The sequence below is a fragment of the Lygodium microphyllum genome, chromosome 7 (assembly GCF_053477565.2).
Source record: "Lygodium microphyllum isolate KBCC chromosome 7, Lygodium_microphyllum_v1.1.10, whole genome shotgun sequence".
Lineage (NCBI taxonomy): Eukaryota > Viridiplantae > Streptophyta > Polypodiopsida > Schizaeales > Lygodiaceae > Lygodium > Lygodium microphyllum.
Genome location: NC_141141.1, coordinates 14,965,370 through 14,989,395, shown reverse-complemented (window position 1 = coordinate 14,989,395; position 24,026 = coordinate 14,965,370). Strand labels below are relative to the sequence as shown.

At 40.8% G+C, this 24,026-nt stretch overlaps 1 protein-coding gene across 2 annotated transcripts; it reads right to left on the bottom strand.

Annotated features, from left to right (window-relative positions):
* Positions 1–35: 35 nt before the first annotated feature.
* On the bottom strand, positions 36–21,259 carry LOC148033203 (CD2-binding protein-like protein). 2 transcript variants are annotated; one of them, XM_087681081.1, is made up of 10 exons: positions 21,111–21,259; positions 19,786–20,002; positions 19,461–19,589; positions 19,169–19,321; positions 18,842–18,983; positions 18,614–18,655; positions 17,842–18,009; positions 17,632–17,689; positions 791–868; positions 36–469 (listed from the first exon to the last, which is right to left on the bottom strand). In XM_087681081.1, the coding sequence occupies exons 1-10, from the start codon at positions 21,185–21,187 to the stop codon at positions 385–387; spliced, it is 1,149 nt and encodes a 382-aa protein (XP_087537207.1). In that variant the 5' UTR covers positions 21,188–21,259; the 3' UTR covers positions 36–384. The 2 variants fall into 2 exon arrangements, with proteins under 2 accessions (XP_087537207.1, XP_087537208.1); XM_087681082.1 differs by having other exon boundaries at positions 17,632–17,680.
* Between the last annotated feature and the right edge of the window lie 2,767 nt (positions 21,260–24,026).

Here is a 24,026-nt window from a genome sequence, read left to right as displayed (position 1 = left end):
CTGATCAAAATTGAAATATGCAAGGACACAAAATCTGCATGTAAAGAGCAGCACTACTACCATATAGACCCAGCTTTACAGAGCATTATCATAGCAGAGTTTTTCTCACTCCCAAAGTCCAGACTTCCAAGCTTACACTTGTTTCGGATACACAAACATCATGATATGAAACATCCAGCAGGAGGGGGGAACTGCACACATCTGTTATGAAAAAACTGGGAACAAAATCATAGTGATGGTAGGTAATTTTGTTCTTTACGACCGATGTTTACATGAATTTGCGACCTGTAGACCTTAACAAGCTGCAATAACAACACAATTCGAAGGAGTAGAAACCTAACTCTGCAGATATAGTACTTCATCAGTGCTAGTTCAGGCCAACATTCAGATCTCAATGCCCTCTTTTATAGTTGTTTCCCCTTGAGCTTTTACTTCAATGTAATTATTGCTCTCTTCATCAAATCTATACCTAGACAACATATTGCAAAGAGTCGATGTCAATGAGTAAAGAAAGTTTGTATTGCTGAAATACCAAAACCTGAACAAGCTTTCCTCATCAAAAAATGCACACCCACAAGGCAAGCATAATACAAACTGGCTAACTCTACTGTTAACTGGCAAGACACTCGTTAAAATACAAGCTTTTTACATAAACAATCGTTCTTGTGCATTATCAACATCCATATGTTGCATAGAATGAAAATGAAAGTAGACACATTTGACAATCTACATCTCTTGCTCTGGGCAGCCACATCAACCACACAAACAAGAAAAAAAACTGAGGTTTTACCATATTCCTGAAGCTGCATTACAGAACAACCCTGAACTCGGATCATAATAATACGCCAGTGCACTGTTGTAGTAGTACCTACATATAATTGGTCATGTACATCAGATGCTGTACACCAATACAGAGCATTGTGAAAAAGATAGGATGGCAAGCACATGCTTAATATTTTGCGAAAGCCATTGTTTTATTAGCTGAATTAAAATGACAACGAGCCTCATTTTAAGGAAAGCTGATACAAAAAGAAACAGTGGAAATACAAAGAATAATTTTAAAAAAGTGCAAAAGGCAGATGATAAGTTCCAATGTCTCTCCCACAAGATCCACCCCCACTGTATATCAGCAAAAGGAACTTTTCTCTGCAAGTTCAGCCACAACCTTTTTTGGTTGTGGAAGTTACAACAAGCTTGCCTTAGTTCTAAGCAAAGAGGGCCAAAATCCTGCATGTCAAGAGTCAGTGGGTCTAGGGTTAAAACAATATTGTGGCATTTTCGGCTTGCCATGTGGCTTTGTACAGTTGTGTGCATACATTGAATTTGCATTGCCCAGTATTTGGTCCATGTAGCATCTTTCTTGACCCCAATTAATCAAGCAAGTTCCGTGTGCTCATTACTCTTGGAGGTGCACGAGGGCTTGCTGATCAAGTTCTTAGTCTCTCATTCTCCTCTCTCTGACCATAGCATATTTCATCTTCCACAGAGTTTTGGAGGTTACGTTCATAAAGTCATCCACAAAGGATAGTGACCAATCATCCACCATTCTGTAGTAGATATTCAGGTCATATTCCAAAAACCTTGAAGGTCTGTGCTCAAGGACGAACTGACCTATCCACAGGTATCCAGCTTGAGAACTGTCTTCCAGGAGATAATGGGCCTTTCAAAAGAAAGGATTGTTTCTATAATCCTGGGGTACTAAGTTTACACCATTGAGGAAGCCAACTTTACATCCATCTGCTTAAAGGGCCACTGGTGTGCCAGAAAGGCAGCAAAAGGAGGAGCACACAATTGAAGAGCAAAGAGAAAGATGACAAAGAACTCGGATAAATGATGAAAAAGGCTGAAATGAGGAAAGCCCTTGCATGTGCTACAGTCTAGCTGCAATCAGGGTGTTGGTAGTGATGAGGATTGAAGGTGGGAGACAGACTGAAAAGAAGACTCCCAACTGACAGTCAGCCTGCGTGCACAACTTAGATCACCATAGAATATGTCTTGGGGCCCAAACAAAGGACATGGGCCACAAACTAACCAAAAATGGATCAAACTGACCTAAGTGTATGGTTGGACAAAGCTCCTAATGTCCCTTACTGGCTGCTACCATTCCTTCTTGGATTCTGGGTATGCCTAAAACTACCTAGGACCAAACAAGGAAGAAGTAAAGGCAATGGAAGAGTATTCATGAATATGCCCACCACATGGTCCATCATAGGACAATACTCCAACCACAACCCTTGACCCAAGATCCACACTTAGACACTCAGACACTCAGACATAATGCTACTGGAACTCAATGTGCTTCATGCAAGCATAAAGCAAAGGGTTCCTGGCTATTGCCAAGTAGCTACAGTCACAATGAAGAACAGGGTTCTTGTATTTGTAGAAAGTGATCTAGACTAACATCCACCTCAACCATACATCCTCATGAGCCACCAAACAAGTAGCTCTATACGAAGCATCTATATAACAAAGTAAAACAGTAAGCTCTCTAGTGCTGCACCAAGCAATAGCAACTCGTTCCAATGTAAAGTGAAAACTAGAGTGGATCTCCGAGTGTCCAAGTCATCTGCCCGATTTGAATTAGTCCTACTTGTCAGCGAGACTCCCTCTCCGTACATGATTCTAAGTGTCGTGGTACCTTGTAAGTACAAGCAAAACTCACAACCCACCCCATCGTTGGGGGTGAAGGGGGCCCTACATGAAAGAATTCGCAATGACAATTGAAGTACAAGCACATGGTCGAGTAGAAACAAGCCAAATCATGGACCCAGCTGTTGGGGGGGGGAATTCAATAAGGGACATCTACTTCATTTCCAGGTCACAACAGTAATCTCCTTTCAATGTCAATACAATCTAGAAAGGAAAATGTGAAGGATCTAGCATTGACCAGATCCCACAAATCACCCCTATCCAAAGAATCACTATCTTCAAGGTCAGGAATAGTATGTGGAATCAACTTGGTGATGACGAACATAGCATATGTATTGAAAATGGACCAGGCCTTCAGATTCCAGAAAGCGATGAGTATGGATGGAGCCTCTAGGAAGCTGGGGAGGATGGGATTCCGCAGCACAGTTGCAAGCAAAGAGCGGCAGGGCTCACCCCACTGGGCCACGATAGAAGGCAAGAAGGTAGAGGTAGAAGCTTCGTCAAGAATCATGACCAAGAACTCAAAATGCATCTTCTAAATACTACACAAAAATGCTAGAGTCTCTCACTGCTATCAATAGATGTTCCACCAAAATGCAGCTATGCCAATGTCATATTTCTTTAACATAATAAAAAATGTGCACATGGAAACAAGGATCTGTTGTTCTGTTGCATCAGAATTAGGGTTTTCTATGCTAGATACAACATAATCAGGGTTTTCTAGGGCAGCATCTAGCAGAGAGAGTCATTCCTGACAAATCTCTCTATTTTGCTCTATTTCAGTTAGGAATGGACTGTTAGCTGCTCTGCAATTGGGGGTTTTTCCTTGATTTGCATGCACGGGCTGCAGTAAGCTGATTTTGACGCACGTTTCTGAATAAAAATCTCCTGTTCTTGACAACTCTCTCTCCTTTGCTGTATTTCAGTTAGGAATGGACTGTTAGCTGCTCTGCAATTAGGGTTTTCCTGATTTGCATGCACTTGCTGCAGCAAGTTGATTTTGATGCCCATTTTGGCAACCACAGAGGCAGAAACTACATTTCTGAATTAAAATCTCCTTCCATTCTCGACAACTCTCTCTCTTGTGCTGTATTTCAGTTAGGAATGGAATGTTAACTGCTCTGCAATCAGGGTTTTTCCTTGATTTGCATGCACATGCTGCAGCAGGTTGATTTTGATGCAAATTTTGGCAACAGCAGAGGCCACCACACCCATGCTTTTTTGGGACCCCTACCCCATGCAGACTACTCCAAAGCATGAAAGATGGCCTTAACAAGATCTGCAGACCTGCTCTAACAATTGGAAACTTGTGAGCAACTCTCTAACCATGCTTCTCCATTGATAAAATAACTTGAAGGATTTAGAATGCACTAAACAAGTAAGAGTGAACAAAATCAGAGAAGTCTATCAACTATCTGTCCCATTCATTGCCCATTATAAGAGGAGCATTCCTAGCTCCCAACTTCCAGGTCCCGTCCCCCCTGGCTGAGTAGTGGTGTTGGCACTATCGACTTGTCATCCACAACAAATCACCCTCTGTTTTGTCTTGTAGTCATTCCCAATCGTAGGTCATATGACTAATAGTTCCACAATAACCTGATCTGGAGCAATAAAATAATGCTGGCGGCCAATAAAATGCTGATCACAGCCTGCATAACCTGATCACCACCTGTCCAGTGTGAACAAGTCATCCAACCACTGAAAAAGAAATGCAAAGGCTTTGAAACTAACCTCTTAACAGTGTGGACACACCCAAAACTCACTGAAAAAGAACTGCATACCACAGAATGGGCTGAAACAATCAAAGCTCCTATGTCTCCATCAGACTCAGCAGCAAAGCTCACAACTAGAAGATGATAGACTTTAACAAAATACAAGCTAACACCCCCTCTCAGATCTTGGGGAGTGTCTAAAAGCCCAAATATCTCATGTGTTGAAGCATAGAAGCCTAGGTTAAAGGATTCGTGGAGAGGTCTGTTGCATTGTCCTCTATTGACAGCACCTACTGCTAGCTCCAAATCCTCGATCCACTCCCAAAAAACCTGGCACTACACAGCTGAGTGGGTCCTGCCTCTAGAAAACCAATCTCCACCAAACTAACGGAGCCAAACTGCCTCATATATGCTATAGAACAAAGAGCTAGGTACTTTGCCTCCATACAAGATAATGCCATAGTAGGCTACTTCTTACTGCTCCATTAGATAGCTCCCAAGCCAAGGGACAGAGCAAGAATGGAGGAGAAATCTGCACTGAATTTGAAATGAATGCTGAATACAATGATGGACCGGTCCCTCACAGCTACTACAATGTACCCCAAAAAGTGAATCTCACACAAAAAAAATTCTCTACAAATCTCGAGGAGAAGTGTACCCTCACCTTCGTCCGGGAGCGAAGGATGGCAGTAAAATATTTGAGCCCTCCTCTACTTCTTCAACAACTGTTACCCATGAGTTTGTGTTTCTTCATATCCATGAGATAAAGGAGCCTTCTTCAACAACTACTTGGACTTCAAAGAGCCCTGGCTTATTGGCAGTAATGCTTCAAGTCATATGACTCCTCCAGGAGATTTGTTGCAAGACGTTGTTGGTGACATCTCATTGGTGCCTATTAGTGGTGTTGGCACTTTGCCAACTATTGCCATACTGTTCATCGAGCTCCAACTCAGAAGTCCTACATATTCCTGGCTTAGGGTCTTAACTTCTTTCATTTTATGGCCTGCTAGACTCATTACTCCGGCTGTCTTCACTGAGCAAGTGTCTTTGTCAAGGATTCTTCTTCAAGAACTACTTTAGCAACAAATTGGTAACAGAGATGGCTTTACAAGCTCCATTCCCCTTTTGTTGTACAAGGTTCTCCAAAGCAATCTTCCATAGTTGCACCCATTCTCAATTATGCACCATCTATCTCACAAGTTCCATCCCATCCCTCAACATCTCCTCTAATGATTCCCTCGTACCTACCCTCCCTTTCAAAGCAAACAATATCGGCAACGCAGTTGTGGATTCCCTGGCCCCTTGTGTCTTAGAGGGAGTGTCCCAAGATGGAGAGTCAAAGCATCCCTACTAGTGGTAGGTACATGGGACAGAGTACGATAGACAACCCTAATAGAGTTTTATCAGGGGCAGCACTGGTTCAGGGACATATAGATACAAGATCTATGAGACTAAGAGGAATATCCCTATAGAGGGCACACGAGATTAGCATTGCACGACAACCTAGTGCTTTTAGCCAAAGGCGACCTACTCACACTAGAGAGGCCACCCAAATTCGATAGCAACATGAGATGTACTTGGCCCGCCACACCAGCCCTTGTACCCAAGAGATGCTCAACAACCGGTCCCAAGAGTCCCCCCCCCCCCCCCCGGAGCTATCACATCTTACATCCCCCCGTCCTCACTAGATGGAATTACATCTACATGGCATTGTTGTACCTTATATACATATAGTCTCACATCCCCAAATGGACACATACTTATATACATTGATGACTTGCCTAAATGACGAGACACACACTCATTGCACATTAGATAGGATTTTTCACTTTTCACTTTTCACTTTCCTAATACCATGAGGATAATCTTTGTACATGGATATGTCTCATGTGCTGATTTGCTCTTTAGTAGACGTTAATATTGTTAGCTTGCCTATGTTAGTTATGTCAGTCTATCATCTCCTAGTTGTGAGCTCCTGTCAAAGTCTGACGAATGCAAAGAAGCTCTGGAAGTTTAGGTGCATTTTCTTTATTTGTCAACTTCTTGTGTATTCCTAGGCTAGTTATTGCTTTCCATAGTCTGCCTACACCTACCACACATTGTTGTTGTCATCTGGGATTTTTCCCAGGTCACCCCTATTTTTTCTAGCATTTTTCTTTAGTGACCAGCATTAAATGCTGGTTGGCCAGAATTTATGACCCCTACAGAAGCAGGTCAGCCAATTTTTTAGTAATTTGGCTTTATAGCCAACCCCCCAACTTGGCACACACACACTCTTCAATCTTCAATCTTCCCTTTGCAAGTGCACACTCTAACACTCCAACTCTCCGTGCTTGGTGCTACCATCATCATCAGCCTAATCCAGTGCCCTCATTGACACTTTGGGCTGCGTGTGAGGACTGATCAGTACATCATCATTGTATCAACATTCTTCTTTAGTTAGTGCACTATTCTTCCTTTATCTCTGCTTCCTCTCTTTTTCTCTCTCTTTGCTTCTCTCTGTGTTCGTGTTTCTCTTCCATTGCACACTCTCACATGGTATCATCGCCTACGCGAGGACACGGTCTAGAGATTTCTTGCAAAAGAGCATTGCATTTATGGCCCATACAGGTGGTACATTGCCCATCCAACCTACCAAACAACGAAGCAACAATCTCCAAGTCCCAGCGCTAGCATTCAATCATCAGGCGGCATCCATTTTTGCATTTTGCAAAAAACACAAATTTGCGTTTTGCAAGTCCCACATCCTAGTGCAGGCAACAACATCCTAGTGCAGATGACAGCTTTCTGGTTTGCAGGTGACAGCTTTTCTATGGCAAACAACGCATCTACAATCTGTGTAGCTGACTGCCTTCTATCTTTCTGTTGTCTCCATCAAAATGCAAATTTTTGGGTGATTGCAAGATCGAAGATGCCTTACCAGTTCATGAGCTTTGATGACTCAAAGGAGGAGCTTCTTTCCAAACACTCTTCTGAGCAGAGATGTGATTATCATGATTATAGTCGACAACAAGAGTCTCCCATTCGCACCCGTCTCCCTTCTATTCATGTTTCATAGAAGGATGAAGATGCCGTCCTTGATACCCTCGGTGCAGATGCATGTCTTACCTTCATTACCCAAAAAGACAAACTCCTAGTTCGAACTATTCAGATCATTGGGCTCTTGTTTCAGATTCCATTCCTCATCTTAAGGAAGATCTGGTAGATGTGACTTCTATGGACCGTGCAGCCTTGTGGAATTGGCTCAACTCTCGAGCCCGATCCTTTCTCTTTACGAGTTTGCAAGACTCTGTCCTTGTGCATGTTCACAATTTGAAGACCGTGCAAAATTGTGAAAGAAGCTTGTGTCTTTGTATCAGCACAAGACATTTGTCCACAAAATTTCCCCTGAGAAGAAGTTACAAATGCTCAATCTTGATGATTACTCCTCTATGAAGGAGCACATCATAAACATCATAAAGATGGAGGACATGAGAGGTGAACTTGCCTCTCTTGGTCGGATGATATCCTTTGAAGACATGGCTATGATCCTTTTGACTTAGCTGCCATCTCCTTGATTTGATGTCTTCTACACCAACCTTATCACATCAAGGATCTGCGAGACACTCTTATGGGAGGAGCTTTCACCACTTGTCTTGAAGGATGATGAGCAACTCAGAGAGGTTAGGACCAATAGTTCTAGCTCCATCAAGGCATTTACTATTGGTACAGATGGAGGAAAAAAGAAAAAGGAATAGGCCAAGGACAAGAAGCAAGAGGAGAAGGATGAGAAGAAGGAGAAGAAGCCGAAGTGCCCACATTGTGGGAAGGGCACTCATCCAGAAGAGAAGTGCTAGCAAAAGTACCTCCATTTGAAGCCAAAGAAGAAGAATTCAAAGGATTCGAATGTTGTTCCACGACAACAAAGTTTGTCTTTTTGCATTATTCCCCAAGAAGGATACATCTGTTGCTTCTTCCAAGAGAAGCCTTGGCTCATTAACAGTGGGGCCTCTTCTCACATGACCTACAAATAGAATTGGCTTCAAGATCTAAGTATCAAAGGGGACACGGTCACCATTGGTGACAACTCTACTATTCCCGTTTGAGGAGTGGGGACAATTTCTTTGTTGCCAGACAGGAAATCTTCTTCAGCCAAAATTCTCTATATACCAAATTTAGGTTTTAACCCATTGTCTGTTCATGGTCTTACACGGATTGGTACCCATGTGGTATTGACACAAGATACAATGATATTGGAGGATGCTTCTACAGGTGTTGTCAATAGAATTGGCTTCAAGATCTAAGTATCAAAGGGGACACGGTCACCATTGGTGACAACTCTACTATTCCCGTTTGAGGAGTGGGGACAATTTCTTTGTTGCCAGACAGGAAATCTTCTTCAGCCAAAATTCTCTATATACCGGATTTAGGTTTTAACCCATTGTCTGTTCATGATCTTACACGGATTGGTACCCATGTGGTATTGACACAAGATACAATGATATTGGAGGATGCTTCTACAGGTGCTGTCCTTTGGACAGGATCCCAAGAGAGTGGGATTTATACACTCACAGCCTTAGCCGCGAGGTCTTTCCACATGCTTGGGCTGCTTCGGCATGCTTGTTAGGGTCATCTCAATTTTGACGATATATGACCGGCTTCTCAGAAGATGGTGAAGGGACTTTGTAACTTCCCTCCTATTCACACTCTGTGCCCTAACTGTTTGAGGAGCAAGCAACATAGGCAGCCACATCCCCAGGTTGCCACTAGGAGGGCTTCTACCCCGCTTGAGTTGGTTCACACCGACCTTTGCAGACCTATGGGCATGGCCTCCCTTGATAAGGCCAAGTATCTGATGCTGATTGTAGATGACTTCAATCATTATGTGTAGCCTTATTTTCTAGAGTACAAGAGCAAGACATACTCTCGTTTCTGTGAGTGGAGGGTGTTTGTGGAGACACAGACTACTTCGAAAGTTTGTGGCATACGAGTAGATCATGGTGGAGAGTTTACTTCCAACCTCTTTTCTCAATTTTGTAGGGATCATATCATTCGGGTGGAATATACCCATCCAAACACATCTTCAGAGAATGGTATGGTGGAGCATGTGAATCGGACCATGCTAGAGATCGCCCGATCAATCTTGGAGCATTAGGGTCCTTTGGGGTGAGGCAATGGCTACTATAGTTCACATCTGCAACCATTCCCCGACTTTTGCCTTACAGGACATGACTTCTTGTGAGGCTTTAGATTCATGGATGAGGAAAAAATAGTAAGGGTTCATTAAGAGGAGATACATATTGGACTCAATCATTGCACCTCCGTGTCTCATTTCCGCATTTTTGGATGTGATGCATTTGTCCACGTGAACAAGAAAAAGAGGAAGATGAAGCTTGACTCGAAGTCCAGGAAGCTTATCTTTGTGGGCTACAACACTACCACGAAGGGCTATCGATTCTACGACCCGAAGACTGAGCAAGGATGTGATTTTCGATGAGGCTTCAGCCTCCGAGGATCCTATTAATGGTTCTATTCCGCTTAATTCTTCATCATTGATGACTGACCCTCACCTACCCTCAATATCTCTCCTTCCTTCCAAGTTGCCTCTTTGTACCCCTTCCTCGTCTTTGGCTCCTCCCCCCTCCTCCTCCACCCTCTACTCCAGCTTCCCTACCACCTTTGATGGATGTGACTACTTCCTCCTCCTCACATACTTTCACCCCTTCAACCTCCCTTCGCAGTGTTCTAGAGCTAATCAACCGTCAGAAGGGAAGCCTTCTTCAAATGAGGAGGATTTACCTTCCCTTGGTGAAGGGAAGTCTCTACCCCAAACAGATGCACTATAGGTACCGGGCTACTCAATCTTTGTCATCATGAGGATTTGAAATTTTGAAATGCTTTAATCTTGCTGATAACATTTGATTATGTTATTAATCAAATGTGCAAGGTTGTTAGCACATGTGATACACATGGTAGTTATTTCATGGTAACAGACCAAGGACCTTGAGGATGCAGTGTGTGCCAAAGAAAAAAGTTGTTATAAGTTATACCTGACAAGTACTAGGTGGTACCCAATGTCAAATTTGGGTCTAGACCAATTTATTAGCTACTAATGTCGGTGGTAACATTAAAGACTAGACATTAATTAATTAACTGATGCCAGCCTAAGGGCTAATAACTACTCAGGGATACTTGGAAGACAAATTGGCCTAGCCAATTTAATTATTGGCCAGTGAAATTAATTTTTTAAGCATTAGCCATTGTGAGAGAGGAGGAGGCTGTCAAAGAGCAAAGAGAGGCTGTGAATGTGATTTGCAACCTCCAAGGATCAATCCTACAGCATGTGACAACAGTTTGGAGCCCTCCAAAAGCACATGATAGCAGCTTAAGATCCTTTTGGTGTAGATGACAACATACAGGAGGAGGCAATAGTCTTTCTAGTGATCATAAGCTGTAGGTGATAGCTTCCATGGTTGTTTAAGCAGGGAGCAAGGTGAAGGTCAGTCCCCAAGCAAAACAAGGGAAAAATTGGTTTGAAGGCTTGCTGGTTAGTTTTGACAACAAGAGGCACTTGAATTAGCAGAGGAGATCAGAGGATCTCAGTTATACTCCTTTCATTTGCAATATAAGATAAAGAAATATCACAAGTGGCGCCAATTTTGGAACCAATAAGCTGTCCAATGTCCAAGATTGTATGGTAAAGTGTGCATTTTAGTTTATGCTATGTTATTAATTGTTATAATTAGTGCTTGATCTAGAACAGCAAGCTATTAGTGCAGATTTGTAGGCTGAACAGCTAGCAAACCTTGATCATTGGGCCCGTAGGTCGACCAAAATGCAGAGACAACCAAATAGGTTTGTTCCTGGTGTAAATTATGTGGCTGATTATATCATATTGACTGATTGTGGTGAGCCGTCATGCTTCAAGGAAGCAATGGACAAAAAAGACAACAACAAATGGCATAAAGCTATGCTGTCAAAGATGGAATCTCTCATTAAAAATGGCACTTGGGATTTGGTGCATTTATCTAAAGGGCAGAAACTGCTACCATACAAATGAGTTTACAAAATGAAAGTCGCTTCTGATTCTTTGCCAAGGTACAAAGAACAACTGGTTGCAGAAAGGTACAAGTAGGAACATGGAATTTTGATGAAATTTTTCTCTTGTAGTCAAAATGACTACTTTGTGAACAATTTTGGGCTTGGTTGCATCTCAAGATATGGAACTCATACAGATGGATGTAAAAAAAAAACTTTCTTACATAGTGATCTGCATAAGGAGATCTATAATAGGCACCACAAGAATGGTATCATAAATTTGATATATTTATGCAATCTCAAGAATTTCATAGATCTCAAGCTGAATACTACTTATACACCAAGAAGATAGCAGATGGCAGCCTTATTCTCTTGGCTTTGTATATGGATGGCATATTGATTTGCAAGCAGGGATGTTCATGCTTTGGACTCCTTGAAACAAAGCCTACGCAGTAGCTTTGATATGAAGGATCTTGGCGAGGCCAAATCGTATACTCGGACAGATCGCAAGTTCTCTATCACAACAAGAGTATGTTACTAAGGTTTTGCAGCATTTCAATATGGAGGGGGTAAAAGCCATTGGTGTACCATCGCCTCCATATGTGAAACTTATTGCAGATAACAGATCTACATCTAATGATGGAAAGGGTGAGATGGCCAAGATTCCTTATGCTTCAGTTGTTTGGTAGCTTGATGTATGCTATGGTTGCTACACGTCCTAACATTGCATTTGCAATGGGAATGGTTAGTAGGTACATGGCATATCTTGGCAAAAAGTATTGGAAAGTGGTGAAGGGTATCATGAGATACCTTAAGGACACAAAGGACTTGTGCATCTGCTTTGGGAAACAGAAGTCATCTGTTGTTGGCTTCACGGATGCAGACTATGCTAGTCATCCTGATTGCAGAAAGTCTACTTCAAGATATGTATTCACGTTCATAGGGGGGGTAGTCTCTTGGATATCCAGGCTGCACAAGTGTGTTGCATTGTCTAGTATAGAGGCAAAGTATGTGGCTGCCATTGAGGCATGAAAGGAGGCTTTATGGTTTTCATGTCTCGTGAGAGAGCTTGGCATTACAGAGGTTCTTATCCTCCATTGTGATAGTCAGAATGCTATCAAGCTAGCACGGAATCCTATCTTCCATGCAAAGACAAAGCACATACAGATAAAGTATCATTTTATCAAGGATGTACTTAACAACAAGAGCATTGAGCTTGTCAAGGTACATACCGATGATAACCCTACAAACCTTCTCATAAAGGGTCTTTCAGCAGAGCAGTTTACTTGTTGCCGCCAAATAACAGGGGTTGGATAGTATATGTGTATTTCAACTTCGTACATACATAGACTTAGTTCATTCTTTCCTCTACCTTCAGATATGTTGCCTTTAGGTGGGAGGTTGTTGAGAATAAAGGGTCACTGTGCCTTTTACGGTCTTTGGGTGTGCATGCACCCTTACACATGTACTATATATATAATATATATTATCAAAAACCTAAAGTGGTACTTGGAGATTGTACCCACATTGAGTCTAATGCTCTTTCTCTCTCTCACTCTCTACTCTGTACTCTCTCTCTCTCACTGTGCAAATCACAGCATCGCGTGTCTCGATCCTCACACACTCCACTGACACTTTCTACAAAGTGGCTTCCATCGATCAGCTCGTGACCCCAACCTATAGTTCAAGGTTAAGGGTGACAAGTGTGTTTTGCTCTTCTTGTATGTGGATGATTTTTGTGACAAGAATTTGACATGATGAATCTTGGGATCCTCCACTTCTTCCTTGGATTGGAGGTCTATCAGATGGCACAAGGTATTTTTATTTCATAGAACGTGTACATTTCCAAGTTTCTCTAGGAGCTTGGTATGGCAACTTGTCGGCCTATTTCTTCCTCCATAGACCTAGAGTCCAAGCTTTTAGCAACCGCCGCTCCCCTTACAGCTGCCACTCGTTATAGATGTCTTGTTCGCTCCCTCATCTAGCTTATTCACACTCGGCCAGATATTTATTTTGTTGTGGCCTTGTTGTCTTCTTTCATAAAGACTCCTACTCATGAGAATTGAGGAGCGGCTATACGCATTCTTCATTATTTACAGGGGACTCAATCCTATTGGATCATGTATGGAGAGAGGGTTACTCTCTTTGGTTGGAGTGATTTTGACTAGGCGGGTGATGTGGATTCGCAACAATCCACTACAAGTTATGCCTTCTCCCTTGGATCGGGAGTTATCTCGTGGAGCAACAAGAAGCAGCCTATTGTCCCCTGTGGCCCTTTCTCCTACAGAAACAGAGTATCCTGCATTATGTTCTACAACTATGTAGCTCTAGCAAATATCCTTGTGTTTCATACTCGCATAAAGCACATCAAGGTTCAGTACCACTATGTTCGGGAGTGGATCCTAGACTCCGAGTTAGCAGTGGCCTACTGTCTAAAGGAGAACAATGCAGCAGATCTCTTCAAGAAGCCTTTGCCCGAGGCTTCTATGCTTCATCACATGAGGTTGGATCTTCAAACACTCCCAAGATCTAAGAGGGAATCTTAGCCTACCTATGTTAATTATGTTAGTCTATCATCTCCTAGTTGTGAGCTCCTATCAAAGTCTGATAGAGACATAGGAGCTCTAGCAGTTTAGGTGCATTTTCTTTATTTGTCGACTTCATGTCTGCATTTCTAGACCAATTACTACTTTCTAAAGTCTATCTACACCTGCCATACATTGTCATTGTTGTTGGTTATAAAGGCCCTTCGTTACACTTCTCGTGTATATATTTACTTGTACATGTGAAAGCACCCTATTTTGGTGGTCTTCTTCACCCTATTTTGGTGGTCTTCTTCACATCATGTCCTACTGTAGGCACCAGATGTCATCATCATCTCAGTCCCTTCTTGCTCATGACTTTACCAAATGCATGGAAACTGTTGTCTCTTTGAGCAACAACCCCAACTTGACTTTTGATGGTGTGCGTGATTCTATTCTCAACGAGGAGATTAGACACAAGGCAAGTGTAGGCAGCAATTTGTCAACTTATAATGTAAGAGGAAGGATTGAAAAGAAGTCAAATGCTGCAAATAAACACAAAAATCGCAGCAAAAGCAAGGAAAAACAGCAAGATATCACTTGCTACCAGTGTTGATGCCGGCATAAAATGCCCGATTGCAATATTGAAACAAGAACACAAAAAGCAAATAAATGCAAAAGGCAAAAAGAATGAGAAAGATAGCAACTCTATCCCTAAAGAAACAGAGAAGAAAAATGTGGTACTAGGGTTGTCATTGAAGAGATAGCAGAAAATGAAGATACTGCAGATTTGCTGGTTGCATCTTCAAATCCACGTGCTATGACAATAGAAAATATGAATATCACTAAAAAAGGATGTGATAGATGCCTTGTTGTCTATTCATGATGGTTTGTTGCAATCGTGGATTGTTGACAGTGATGCTTTGTTTCATGGAACTCCATCTTCGGAGTGTTTCTCTTCTTATGCAGCAAGTCACCTAGGGAAAGTTTTACCTAGGGAATAACTACGCATGTGACATAGAGGGAGTTGGCACCATAAACCTGGCTCTTGAAAACGACAAGAAATTGATTCTTCATGATGTTAGGTATATACCTAGCATCAAGAAGAGTTTGCTTTCAGTTGGGTAGTTAGACAACAAGGGTTACCTTCATTACTTTTGGTGGTGGAATATGGAAGGTGCAGAAAGGATCCATGCTTGTCACTGGAGACAGTAAAAAAGAAACTTTGTATCATCTACTCTGCAAGGCACTTTCTGGAATGTTTATTGCAATTGCAAAAGTGCATTCACACATGGAGTTATGGCACAAGCATCTTGGACACATGAGCCAAAAGGATTTGTAGACACTCTTCACTTAGAAGAGTTGATATGAAAAGATTCAAAGCTTGTCTTTTGTGATGACTGTATTTTGGGAAAACATGTAAAGAGTTCATACTCTCATGGAGCCTCTAGAAAGGCGTGTATTTTGAATTTAGTCCATTCTAATGTATATACCATGCCAATAAAAATTCATAGTGATTTTGATTATTTCATGTCTTTTATTGATGACCACTCTAGAATGCTATGGGTTTACTTGCTTAAGTTGAAAAGTGAGACATTGGACGTTTTTAAAAGGTTTTATGCATTCATTAGCACTCAAAAGGGTTTAAAACTAAAGTGCATAAGAACAAATAATGGGGGAGAGTTTGTATCAAAAGAATTCAATCAATTTTGTGATGTAAACAAGATTAAAAGGAAGCTCTCTGTCCCTTATAATCCATCATCTAATGATGTGGCTAAGCAAATGAATCGCACTTTATGTGAGAAGATTAGGTGCATGTTATCCACAGCTAATCTCCCGCAATCATTGGGGGGAGGCACTTAAAACTGTGGTGCATATTTGCAATCAATCTCCACATCATGCACTTGATAGTGGCATCCTTGAAGAGGTTTAGTCTAGCAAACTTGCTTCATATGACCACTTACGGGTCTTTGGTTGTGAAATATACAAAGAAGGCTGATGATGAAAGCCTTATTATTCTTATGCTTTATGTGGATGATATACTTATTGCCAGTAAGCATAAGAGCCAGGTTAATGCATTGAAGGCAACTGAATTCAACCTTCTCCATGAAGGATTTGGATGCAACTGAACTTATTTTGGGCATGTGTAACAAGAGATAGAGAGCAGCTGCTCTTATTTCTCTCACAAGAAAAGTATAGCAGCAAAGTACTTGACAGGTTTTCTATGGCTAACACTAAGCCTCTTGGTGTACCATTACCACCATACACTAAGCTTAGCAAAGCAGATTGCCCAAAAGATTATGAGAAACAAGGCAACCAATACTATGAAGGGTGTTCCCTATGCTTCAACTTGTGGGTCACTCATGTATGCTATGGTTGCCACTAGACCTGATATTGCTCATGCAGTAGGAGTCGTGAGCAGGTTTATATCAAACCCTAGCAAAGCCCATTGGGACGCAACTAAATACATCTTCCAGTAACTTAAGGGCACACAAAGAAGATGTATATGCTATGGAAAGGGTACATTGGATCTGCAGGGATATTGTGATGCAAACATGGTAGGTGACTTGGATACTCATAAGTCTACTAGTAGGTACATTTTCACATTGACTGATCAGGCAGTTTCATGGTGCTCTAGATTGCAAAAGATAGTGGCACTCTCTACCACTGAGACTGAGCATATTTCAGCCATTGATGCTTCAAAAGAAGCTATTTGGCTTGGCCACTTGGTCAAGGATTTTGGGCTACCCACCAAAACATCTATACTTGGATGTGACAGCTAGAGTGCTATATGCCTGGCTAAGAATGCCATGTTCCATACACATACCAAACATATTGATGTGCAGTGCCACTTTGTCGGACACAAGTTCTGGATGATGATCTAGTCACACTGACTAAGATCAAAACATAGGATAACCCTGCAGATGTTCTCACTAAGAGTCTTGCAAAGGTTTGACATGAGCATTGCATTCAACTAGTGGGAGTTGGTTAAAGGTTCACTCTGGACCTTTAAGTGGGAGGTTATTGGGTGCAAAATACATTCTTTTATTCTTTGTGTGTATCACACTAGTACACACCCTACTCACATTTTTGCTCTCTCTACACTTTCTAATACTGCACACACTGCACTTCTGTAAATTGTGATTTTTCCAAGGTCATCCCTATTCTTTCTACCATTTTTCTTCAGTGACCAGCATGAAATGCTAATCTGCCAGCATTTATGGCCCCTGCAGGAGCAGATCAATCAGTTTTTTGGTGATTTGGCTATTTATAGCCAGTCCCCCCCCCCTTTTGGCAGACACACACACTCTTCAGTCTTCAATCTTCCCTTTGCAAGTGCACTCTAACACTCTGACTCTCCTTGCTTGGTGCTGCCATCGTCATCAACTTGATCTAGTGCCCTCACTGACGCGTTGGGCTGCATGCAGGGACTGATCAGTCCATCATCATTGTATCAGCATTCTTCTTCAGTCAGTGCAGTATTCTTCCTTCATCTTCTGCTTCTTCTCTTTCTCTCTCTCTATGTTCGTGTTTCTCTTCCATTGTGCACTCTCACAAGTATATCTTTGTTTCTTTCTCTCTCTGTGTGTAAGGAAGAAAAGGAGAGAGAAGAGTGAGAGATGATGTGCACAGCTGTACAATGGGCTAAAGTAAACTAGATTATTTAATCTCTTGTTAAAATCAGTAAAAACAGGGTATCCAGAAGGAGTTGCATGTTCAAGTAGCCTTACCCACTTGCTTCATCATAGATGTAACCTGAGTCGCTTGGAAGACCTTCACCTGTATTCACTTTCATCATAAAACACAAACTCAAAACAGCTCAGACGCATTGATAGGTGAACTGACATCATAGACTCGTAATAATAAACAGCAGGTTTACAAGCTGGGATTAGAATTTGCAGCTTGAGTCAAACGCCAGAAAAAGAGAGTAATACAGATACCTTGAGTAGCTTCATGATTGTTCTGCTGAGTTAGATCAGCTTCATTCTCATCATCAGCAAACATGTCAACCGATGCTAGTGCTTCACGCCCATTTACCTGACCATAAGTAGACATTCCCGAAACAGATAGATTGGTAAATAGATCGCCTCCATTGCTTGTGCCAGCTTCTGTATGCACACACAAGCAAGAATCTTTAAAATGAATGTGCACAGAAACATCAAAAAGCCTCATATTTCCTGAGTGACTACAATGCAATATATCCTCTTTGAAGCCATAAAATGAGAGCATTTAGATCCCACAATGCGTATGTAGTGCTTCAGCAAACAGCTCTCTCGGGTCAACCAGTTCTTCTGGTTTATTCAAGGTTGTGAAGACGTTGAGATCAGGACAATCACTAGATCTAGCTAGTAGCCTAGTAGGCCACATAAGATGATGGCTCTTGTAACCATAGTTGAGGGTTCTGTTTCTCTGCCCTGTGGACATATGAAACAAGCCATTCATGTTTTCCTAGACTATTCTTATGACCATATATCAAAGAGAAGGCTCTGTTCGGGTTGCATAACATCTCCAAGGCAGGATAAAAACTAAAATTATGGATATATGTTCAACCCTGATGCTCCAAACACTCCTGTCTTTTTAAAAATGATTGTGGTCAGCTTTGGCAAAACGGAGCTCAACTGATGGCCAGCATAAATGGACAAAACTAGTACCTCAAAATTGCACCCGAGCAGAACAACTGATTAAAACCTGGACTATGTCATCATAAATTACCTGAATCACCTTCAAAAGTCTCCTTTGTCTCATTATAAACATCTGGAAAAACGCCAATATACACTTTGAGCCATTTTTAAAGAAATCAGGTCATTCCATGCTCTGCATTGCTACAACCATGGTACATACTAATCTGCTCTCTTCTAGACCAGCATGTAGCACAGCTATAAATGGCTATACATCAGATGTTCATCAAAAGGCATGCTTAACTGGTAGATTTGCACTTACTATATTCACCATGATCTAGAAGTTTCATGGCATCTTCTGTCAGCATATCAAAGGCTGCCTTTGTTTCATTGGACATCTTTGTTTTTGCATGCTTGTCCTTCTCTGTAGATGTTGCTTTTAATCTCCTTAATGCCTGCAGCACCTGCAACAATAGACTTCTTCTTCTCACACTTGCTGATGCTCTCAGAACTCTTATTTAGCCTGTATGATTAATTTCTACAAACCCCTGAAAACTCCTCCAAGAGTAGAGTATGCCCTGTTATGAAGTATGGTGGAAGCGCACACTAAAAGAACTCACAATCGAAAGATGCTGGACAAGATGTGCACCGTTTCTCCTGGTTGAAGAGCCTTGGCAATCCGCCGCTTTATTGCAGCCAATTCCTTGGTCGACAATGTAAGTTCAATCTCCTCATCTGCATAGCGTTTCATGTGTTTCTCAGCTAAGCTGGTATCAACCTCCACTGTATCCAACCAAGCATCCTGGTAAAACAAATGCATCAGCAATGGAATGGCCAAGCCTTGTAGAATTGGCCTCCTTGGAAACAGAGTGCAGATAATACAACGTGTCAACTCTATTCTAAATAGCAACTACTGTGGCAAGGACAGCTGCAGAACCAACCTTCACATCATTTTCATTCCTGTATTCAACATAGTTTCCATCTGCATCAAAGTAACCCTCCTTCCTTTCCTGTTTTAAGTTGAAAGGCTCCAAAGGAACCTCATCATCTTTTTCTTCTCCCTGTCCACCCTGAAAACAGTAACCATGTGAGAGTCGACAGAAAGATAGGATTAGACTCCACGTGTTAATCCTATGAGCATCTGAGAAACTAGACTATGCCTTCATGTATGCATTCAGCTTCCTGTTTCCACAAAGAGAACTTCATTTCATTACCACTTAAGCAGCTCTTGTCTACTTAGAGAGACATGGATACAAACAAGGCTACCTCATATTCTTCTTCTGCATCCAATACATCATTTGGAAGGCATGTTTCATCTAGCTGCTCAGCCTGGATTCGTCTGACAGCACGTTCTGTAGCAGCAACACGAGGATCTGTAGTAGTATAGGGCTCACTCCCAAAGACATCCAATATTTCTTCTGCCGTCTTACTGTCCTTGTCTTTCTTTTCCTTCTTCCCCTTTGGAAAACGCACCTTTTTCTCTCTGGAAAACCAGCATCATCAAAAGAGAAATAAATGTGGTGACTGAAACACTCAAATATTAAAAGCATGATGCTTTAGGAGCCAGAGTTGTAGAAGAAACTCCAAGAATTACAACGAGCATAGAAATACTGCAAGAAATCCAAAGATTGTTCTCCTGAAACAATTCCTGCCATCTTCATTTCACAAACAGAAAATAATGCTACTTTCAGCTCAAATGGAGGAGCTCCGCCAACACAAACAGAGCAAATGAACACATACAAGCAAAAGACAAAGCAGTAGAATAAAATTCTGGACATTACAATGTTGCATCAGGACTGCTATTACAATTCAACAGTATGTAAGCTGAAGCATTCTACTCAAGCCTCGTAACCCTACAAATGTATGCACAAAACATGACTATAGAAGAGAAACAATAACTCATCCTATACTCTAGTGAAACCCAGAAATAATGGAAAGCCCTGTATTGGTGATTCCTGTTGAAACACTGACTAATTTATAGTATACCTCAGAAACAATCGCTCATCCTAGATTCCAGTAACCTTGAATTGATGATTCCTACCAAATCATCATCAAACTACTGCATACCCGATTCCAAAAATATAGAAAGAAAGGAAAAACAAAGCTGATGTGCTTAAATGAACCTCAAAAACCAGAAACAACCTATAGTTGATCGTTTCTAATGAATCAAAAGAATGCATACACAATTCCAAAGTCATAGAAAGAAGGGAAAAACAACGCTGATGGGCTCAAGTGCGCCTCAGAAACCATGAAAACCCAGAATTGGTTATGACTGTTGAATCTATCATCAAAATACTGCATACACCATTCCAAGACGATACAAAAGAAAGGAAAAACAATGCTGATGCGCTCAAGTGAATCTCAGAAATCATGAAAACCTAGAATCGATGATTTCTACAGAATTTATCATCAATATACTGTAAATGAAATTCCAAAAGTGTAGAAAGTAAGAAAAAACAATGCTGAATGGGAAGAACGAAACTAATCCGGAGGAAAAACATGGAGGAATGGGAAAAACACAGACTCGTCCAGAATTCTATGACATCTAGACCTGAATTACATCCAGGAGCTATGCAGGAGGAGACGCATACTTGCGGATTTCATCAGGATCAGGCTCGTCGTAAGAGAACTTCACTCGCTTGCGGTTAGAGGGCATTTTCCCATCCATAGTCGTTGACGGTGCCAGCTCCCTTTCGCAGAAACTGTACAAGTTTGCTGTCACTAGAAGCGTTTTAGCATTCAGACGGGGAAAATAGCACAAAATGCATATATATATATATATAGACATCACATTATGTGCACTCTTTCCTTTTTCATTGGAACATTTTGAATTATTTTTTATTGAGGCTCAAGCTCAATCTCTTCACCCCAAAGAGTCTGACACAATGGAGCCGCTCAACCATAGTTTTTTGAGCCACTGACCTTCCACTGCTCACATACCCATCCTGTCGATTGAGGTTCCACTAGTTGGTGTTGATGTATGCTCTAAGATCAAGCAATTTAGATTCTATCAAGTTATAAAAGTTGTTGACTAGTACAAGTGACATGTGTGTGTGTGTGTACAAGTGACGTGTGTGTGTGTGTTGAGGGGGGGGGGGGGGGGGGGGGGGGGGGGGGGGGGGTTGAAAATGAGGCCAAAGAATCTAGGAATGAGAAAGTAGCCCTATTAATGGAAATCCAACAATAGAAAGAGGAGGGTGTAGCACTCAAAAGTAATGGACGAGAGGAAGGGGAGATCCAAGAGGACATGATCACCACTATAAAGGAGGAAAGCACAAAGGCAGTGGATGTTGAGCTCAAGGCTATGCAACGAGGATGGGTAGAGGTCATGAAGAAGAATATCAAAAAAGAGGTGGAAAAAGATAATCAAAAGGAGGAACTATATATATCATCAATGCCATGCTTGAAGAAGAGAGACAATACAAGTGAGGCAATTGAACATAAGGGTAAATGGCATACTCAACAAGGAGGGCTCATCACCCAAAGAGGATGGTAAGAATTTGTACATACACCTTGAATACAAAGAGGAAGATACACTTCTCTTTGCTTGGAGAGTTGGGAAAGAACCGCAAAAGCGCACACTCATCCTAAGATTCCAAGATGAGGTGGCAAGGATGACCTTCATGAAGAAAAAGGCCATACTACATAGACTCCTAGTAGGGAATCCCATTTATTCGGATGATGATCTTACTAGGATGCAACTAGAGCATAGGTGTGCAAGTATGCCCAAAATAATCAAGACTAGAAAGAAGGGCAAAAAAGCAATGTATCGAGGCAACCAATTTGTCAGTGACAGCAACAAGGCATTAGATAGGGATGCGCCACCTATGAGACAAATACCTTAAGAGGTGCAAATAGTAGTATCGAACAGTGATGGCTGATTATGGACACACTGAGGGAGGATAGAAGAGATGATGAAGAACCATGAGCTGCTTTTGATCACAAAGACACACCAAAGTCCCAAGAGGGGATTGCCTAGAGTACAATTATATCTATGGGAGTCCACATACAAGAGTTGCACAAGACATCATGCCACCACCCAAGGATGAAGAGTAGTGGTGTTGATCAGACCAAAGCTATAAGATAGAGTCTCCACCGTGGCATGAGACCTTAACGCACAATACATGTGGATCAAAGTGGTGATCTCCTAGGTCGAATACTGAGGGCCCCCTAGAAAGCCCCCAGATATGCAGGCAAAATGGCTATGTGTCAAGCCATTGTATTAAATAAGGTTTAAGGTGGATATTTATACATTTTTCATCTTTAATTTATCAATATAAAAATCATATTATCATATTTCTTAGCAGTCTAACTAATAACCTTCTTTGCATACTTACAATTCACTAATCATCACTTTTTAACTTTCATTTTGAACTACAACCTATAATATATAAATTCCGTTATCTTCAAGATTTCTACTAGAGAAAGAAATTACTTAAAAACTCTTAATCCATACTTAATTTCTACTCATACCTTAATACTATCACTAATATTTACTAATTATTATTTCAGTTTTGAACTATATTTAACAAATGAAGTACATACAAATGAAGTCCATTCTTAATAAAATTTTATGAAAAATTTTTGAACAATTAAAAAACTAGAGCTTTTTTCCAATATTTCTTCTAAATCGCTTATTATCAAATGTTATTGATTTTTTATTACTACTATCTAAAAAATAAAAATATTTATAATAATTAATATATAATCGTAATACATCAAATCCTATTAACCAGACATTCCTTATACTAAATGTAGTTTTAGTACCAATTTTCATCCATAAACTTTTCCAGTCACTCTTAATATTTACTAATTACTACCCAAAAACATCTATTTTTACCATTAAAATTCAATAACTTTAATTTCAAAAGTCTTTTTAAGTTAATAATAAATACATCATGACCTAGTGTAACTCTATTTTGGGTCCTCATCTTTAATCTTTCACTAATACTCTTAATTGTCACTAATTATAGTCAAAAACTGTCATTTTTTATACTATATCTTTTAGTAGATTCATCTCTAGCACATAAAACTTAATTTTTCAGTTCCTTTCAATGCATTCTAACTCTATTTTGATTTACTTCTTTCAACATTATACAAAACTCTTAATTTTCTCTAATTATGGCCTAAAAATACAAATTTTATCCTAATTTCAGTCATTTCTCTACCATTTCAATCATTCTAATGCAAGAAATTTAATTATTCTCTTCCATTTTATCTTCAAGGATCATAAAATGAATGGATACAACCATAAATCATACATTCTATCCATTTTTTATTCACTTTTCAATGAAAACATTCATACCCTATTAAGAAGATAATTAAGGATGATCCACCGTATTTGAGAGTGTTAGTACTTGCTCCTCCTCTCCCTTTACTTCTAGCAATCTTCAGATTTCTTAATCTTTCACTTCTTTCACTAATATACACTAATCTCTCCTTAATCTTATTGAAAACTTCTCTCTCTACACTCAAGAATCATGATCAAGAATGGCATGAGGCTGAAG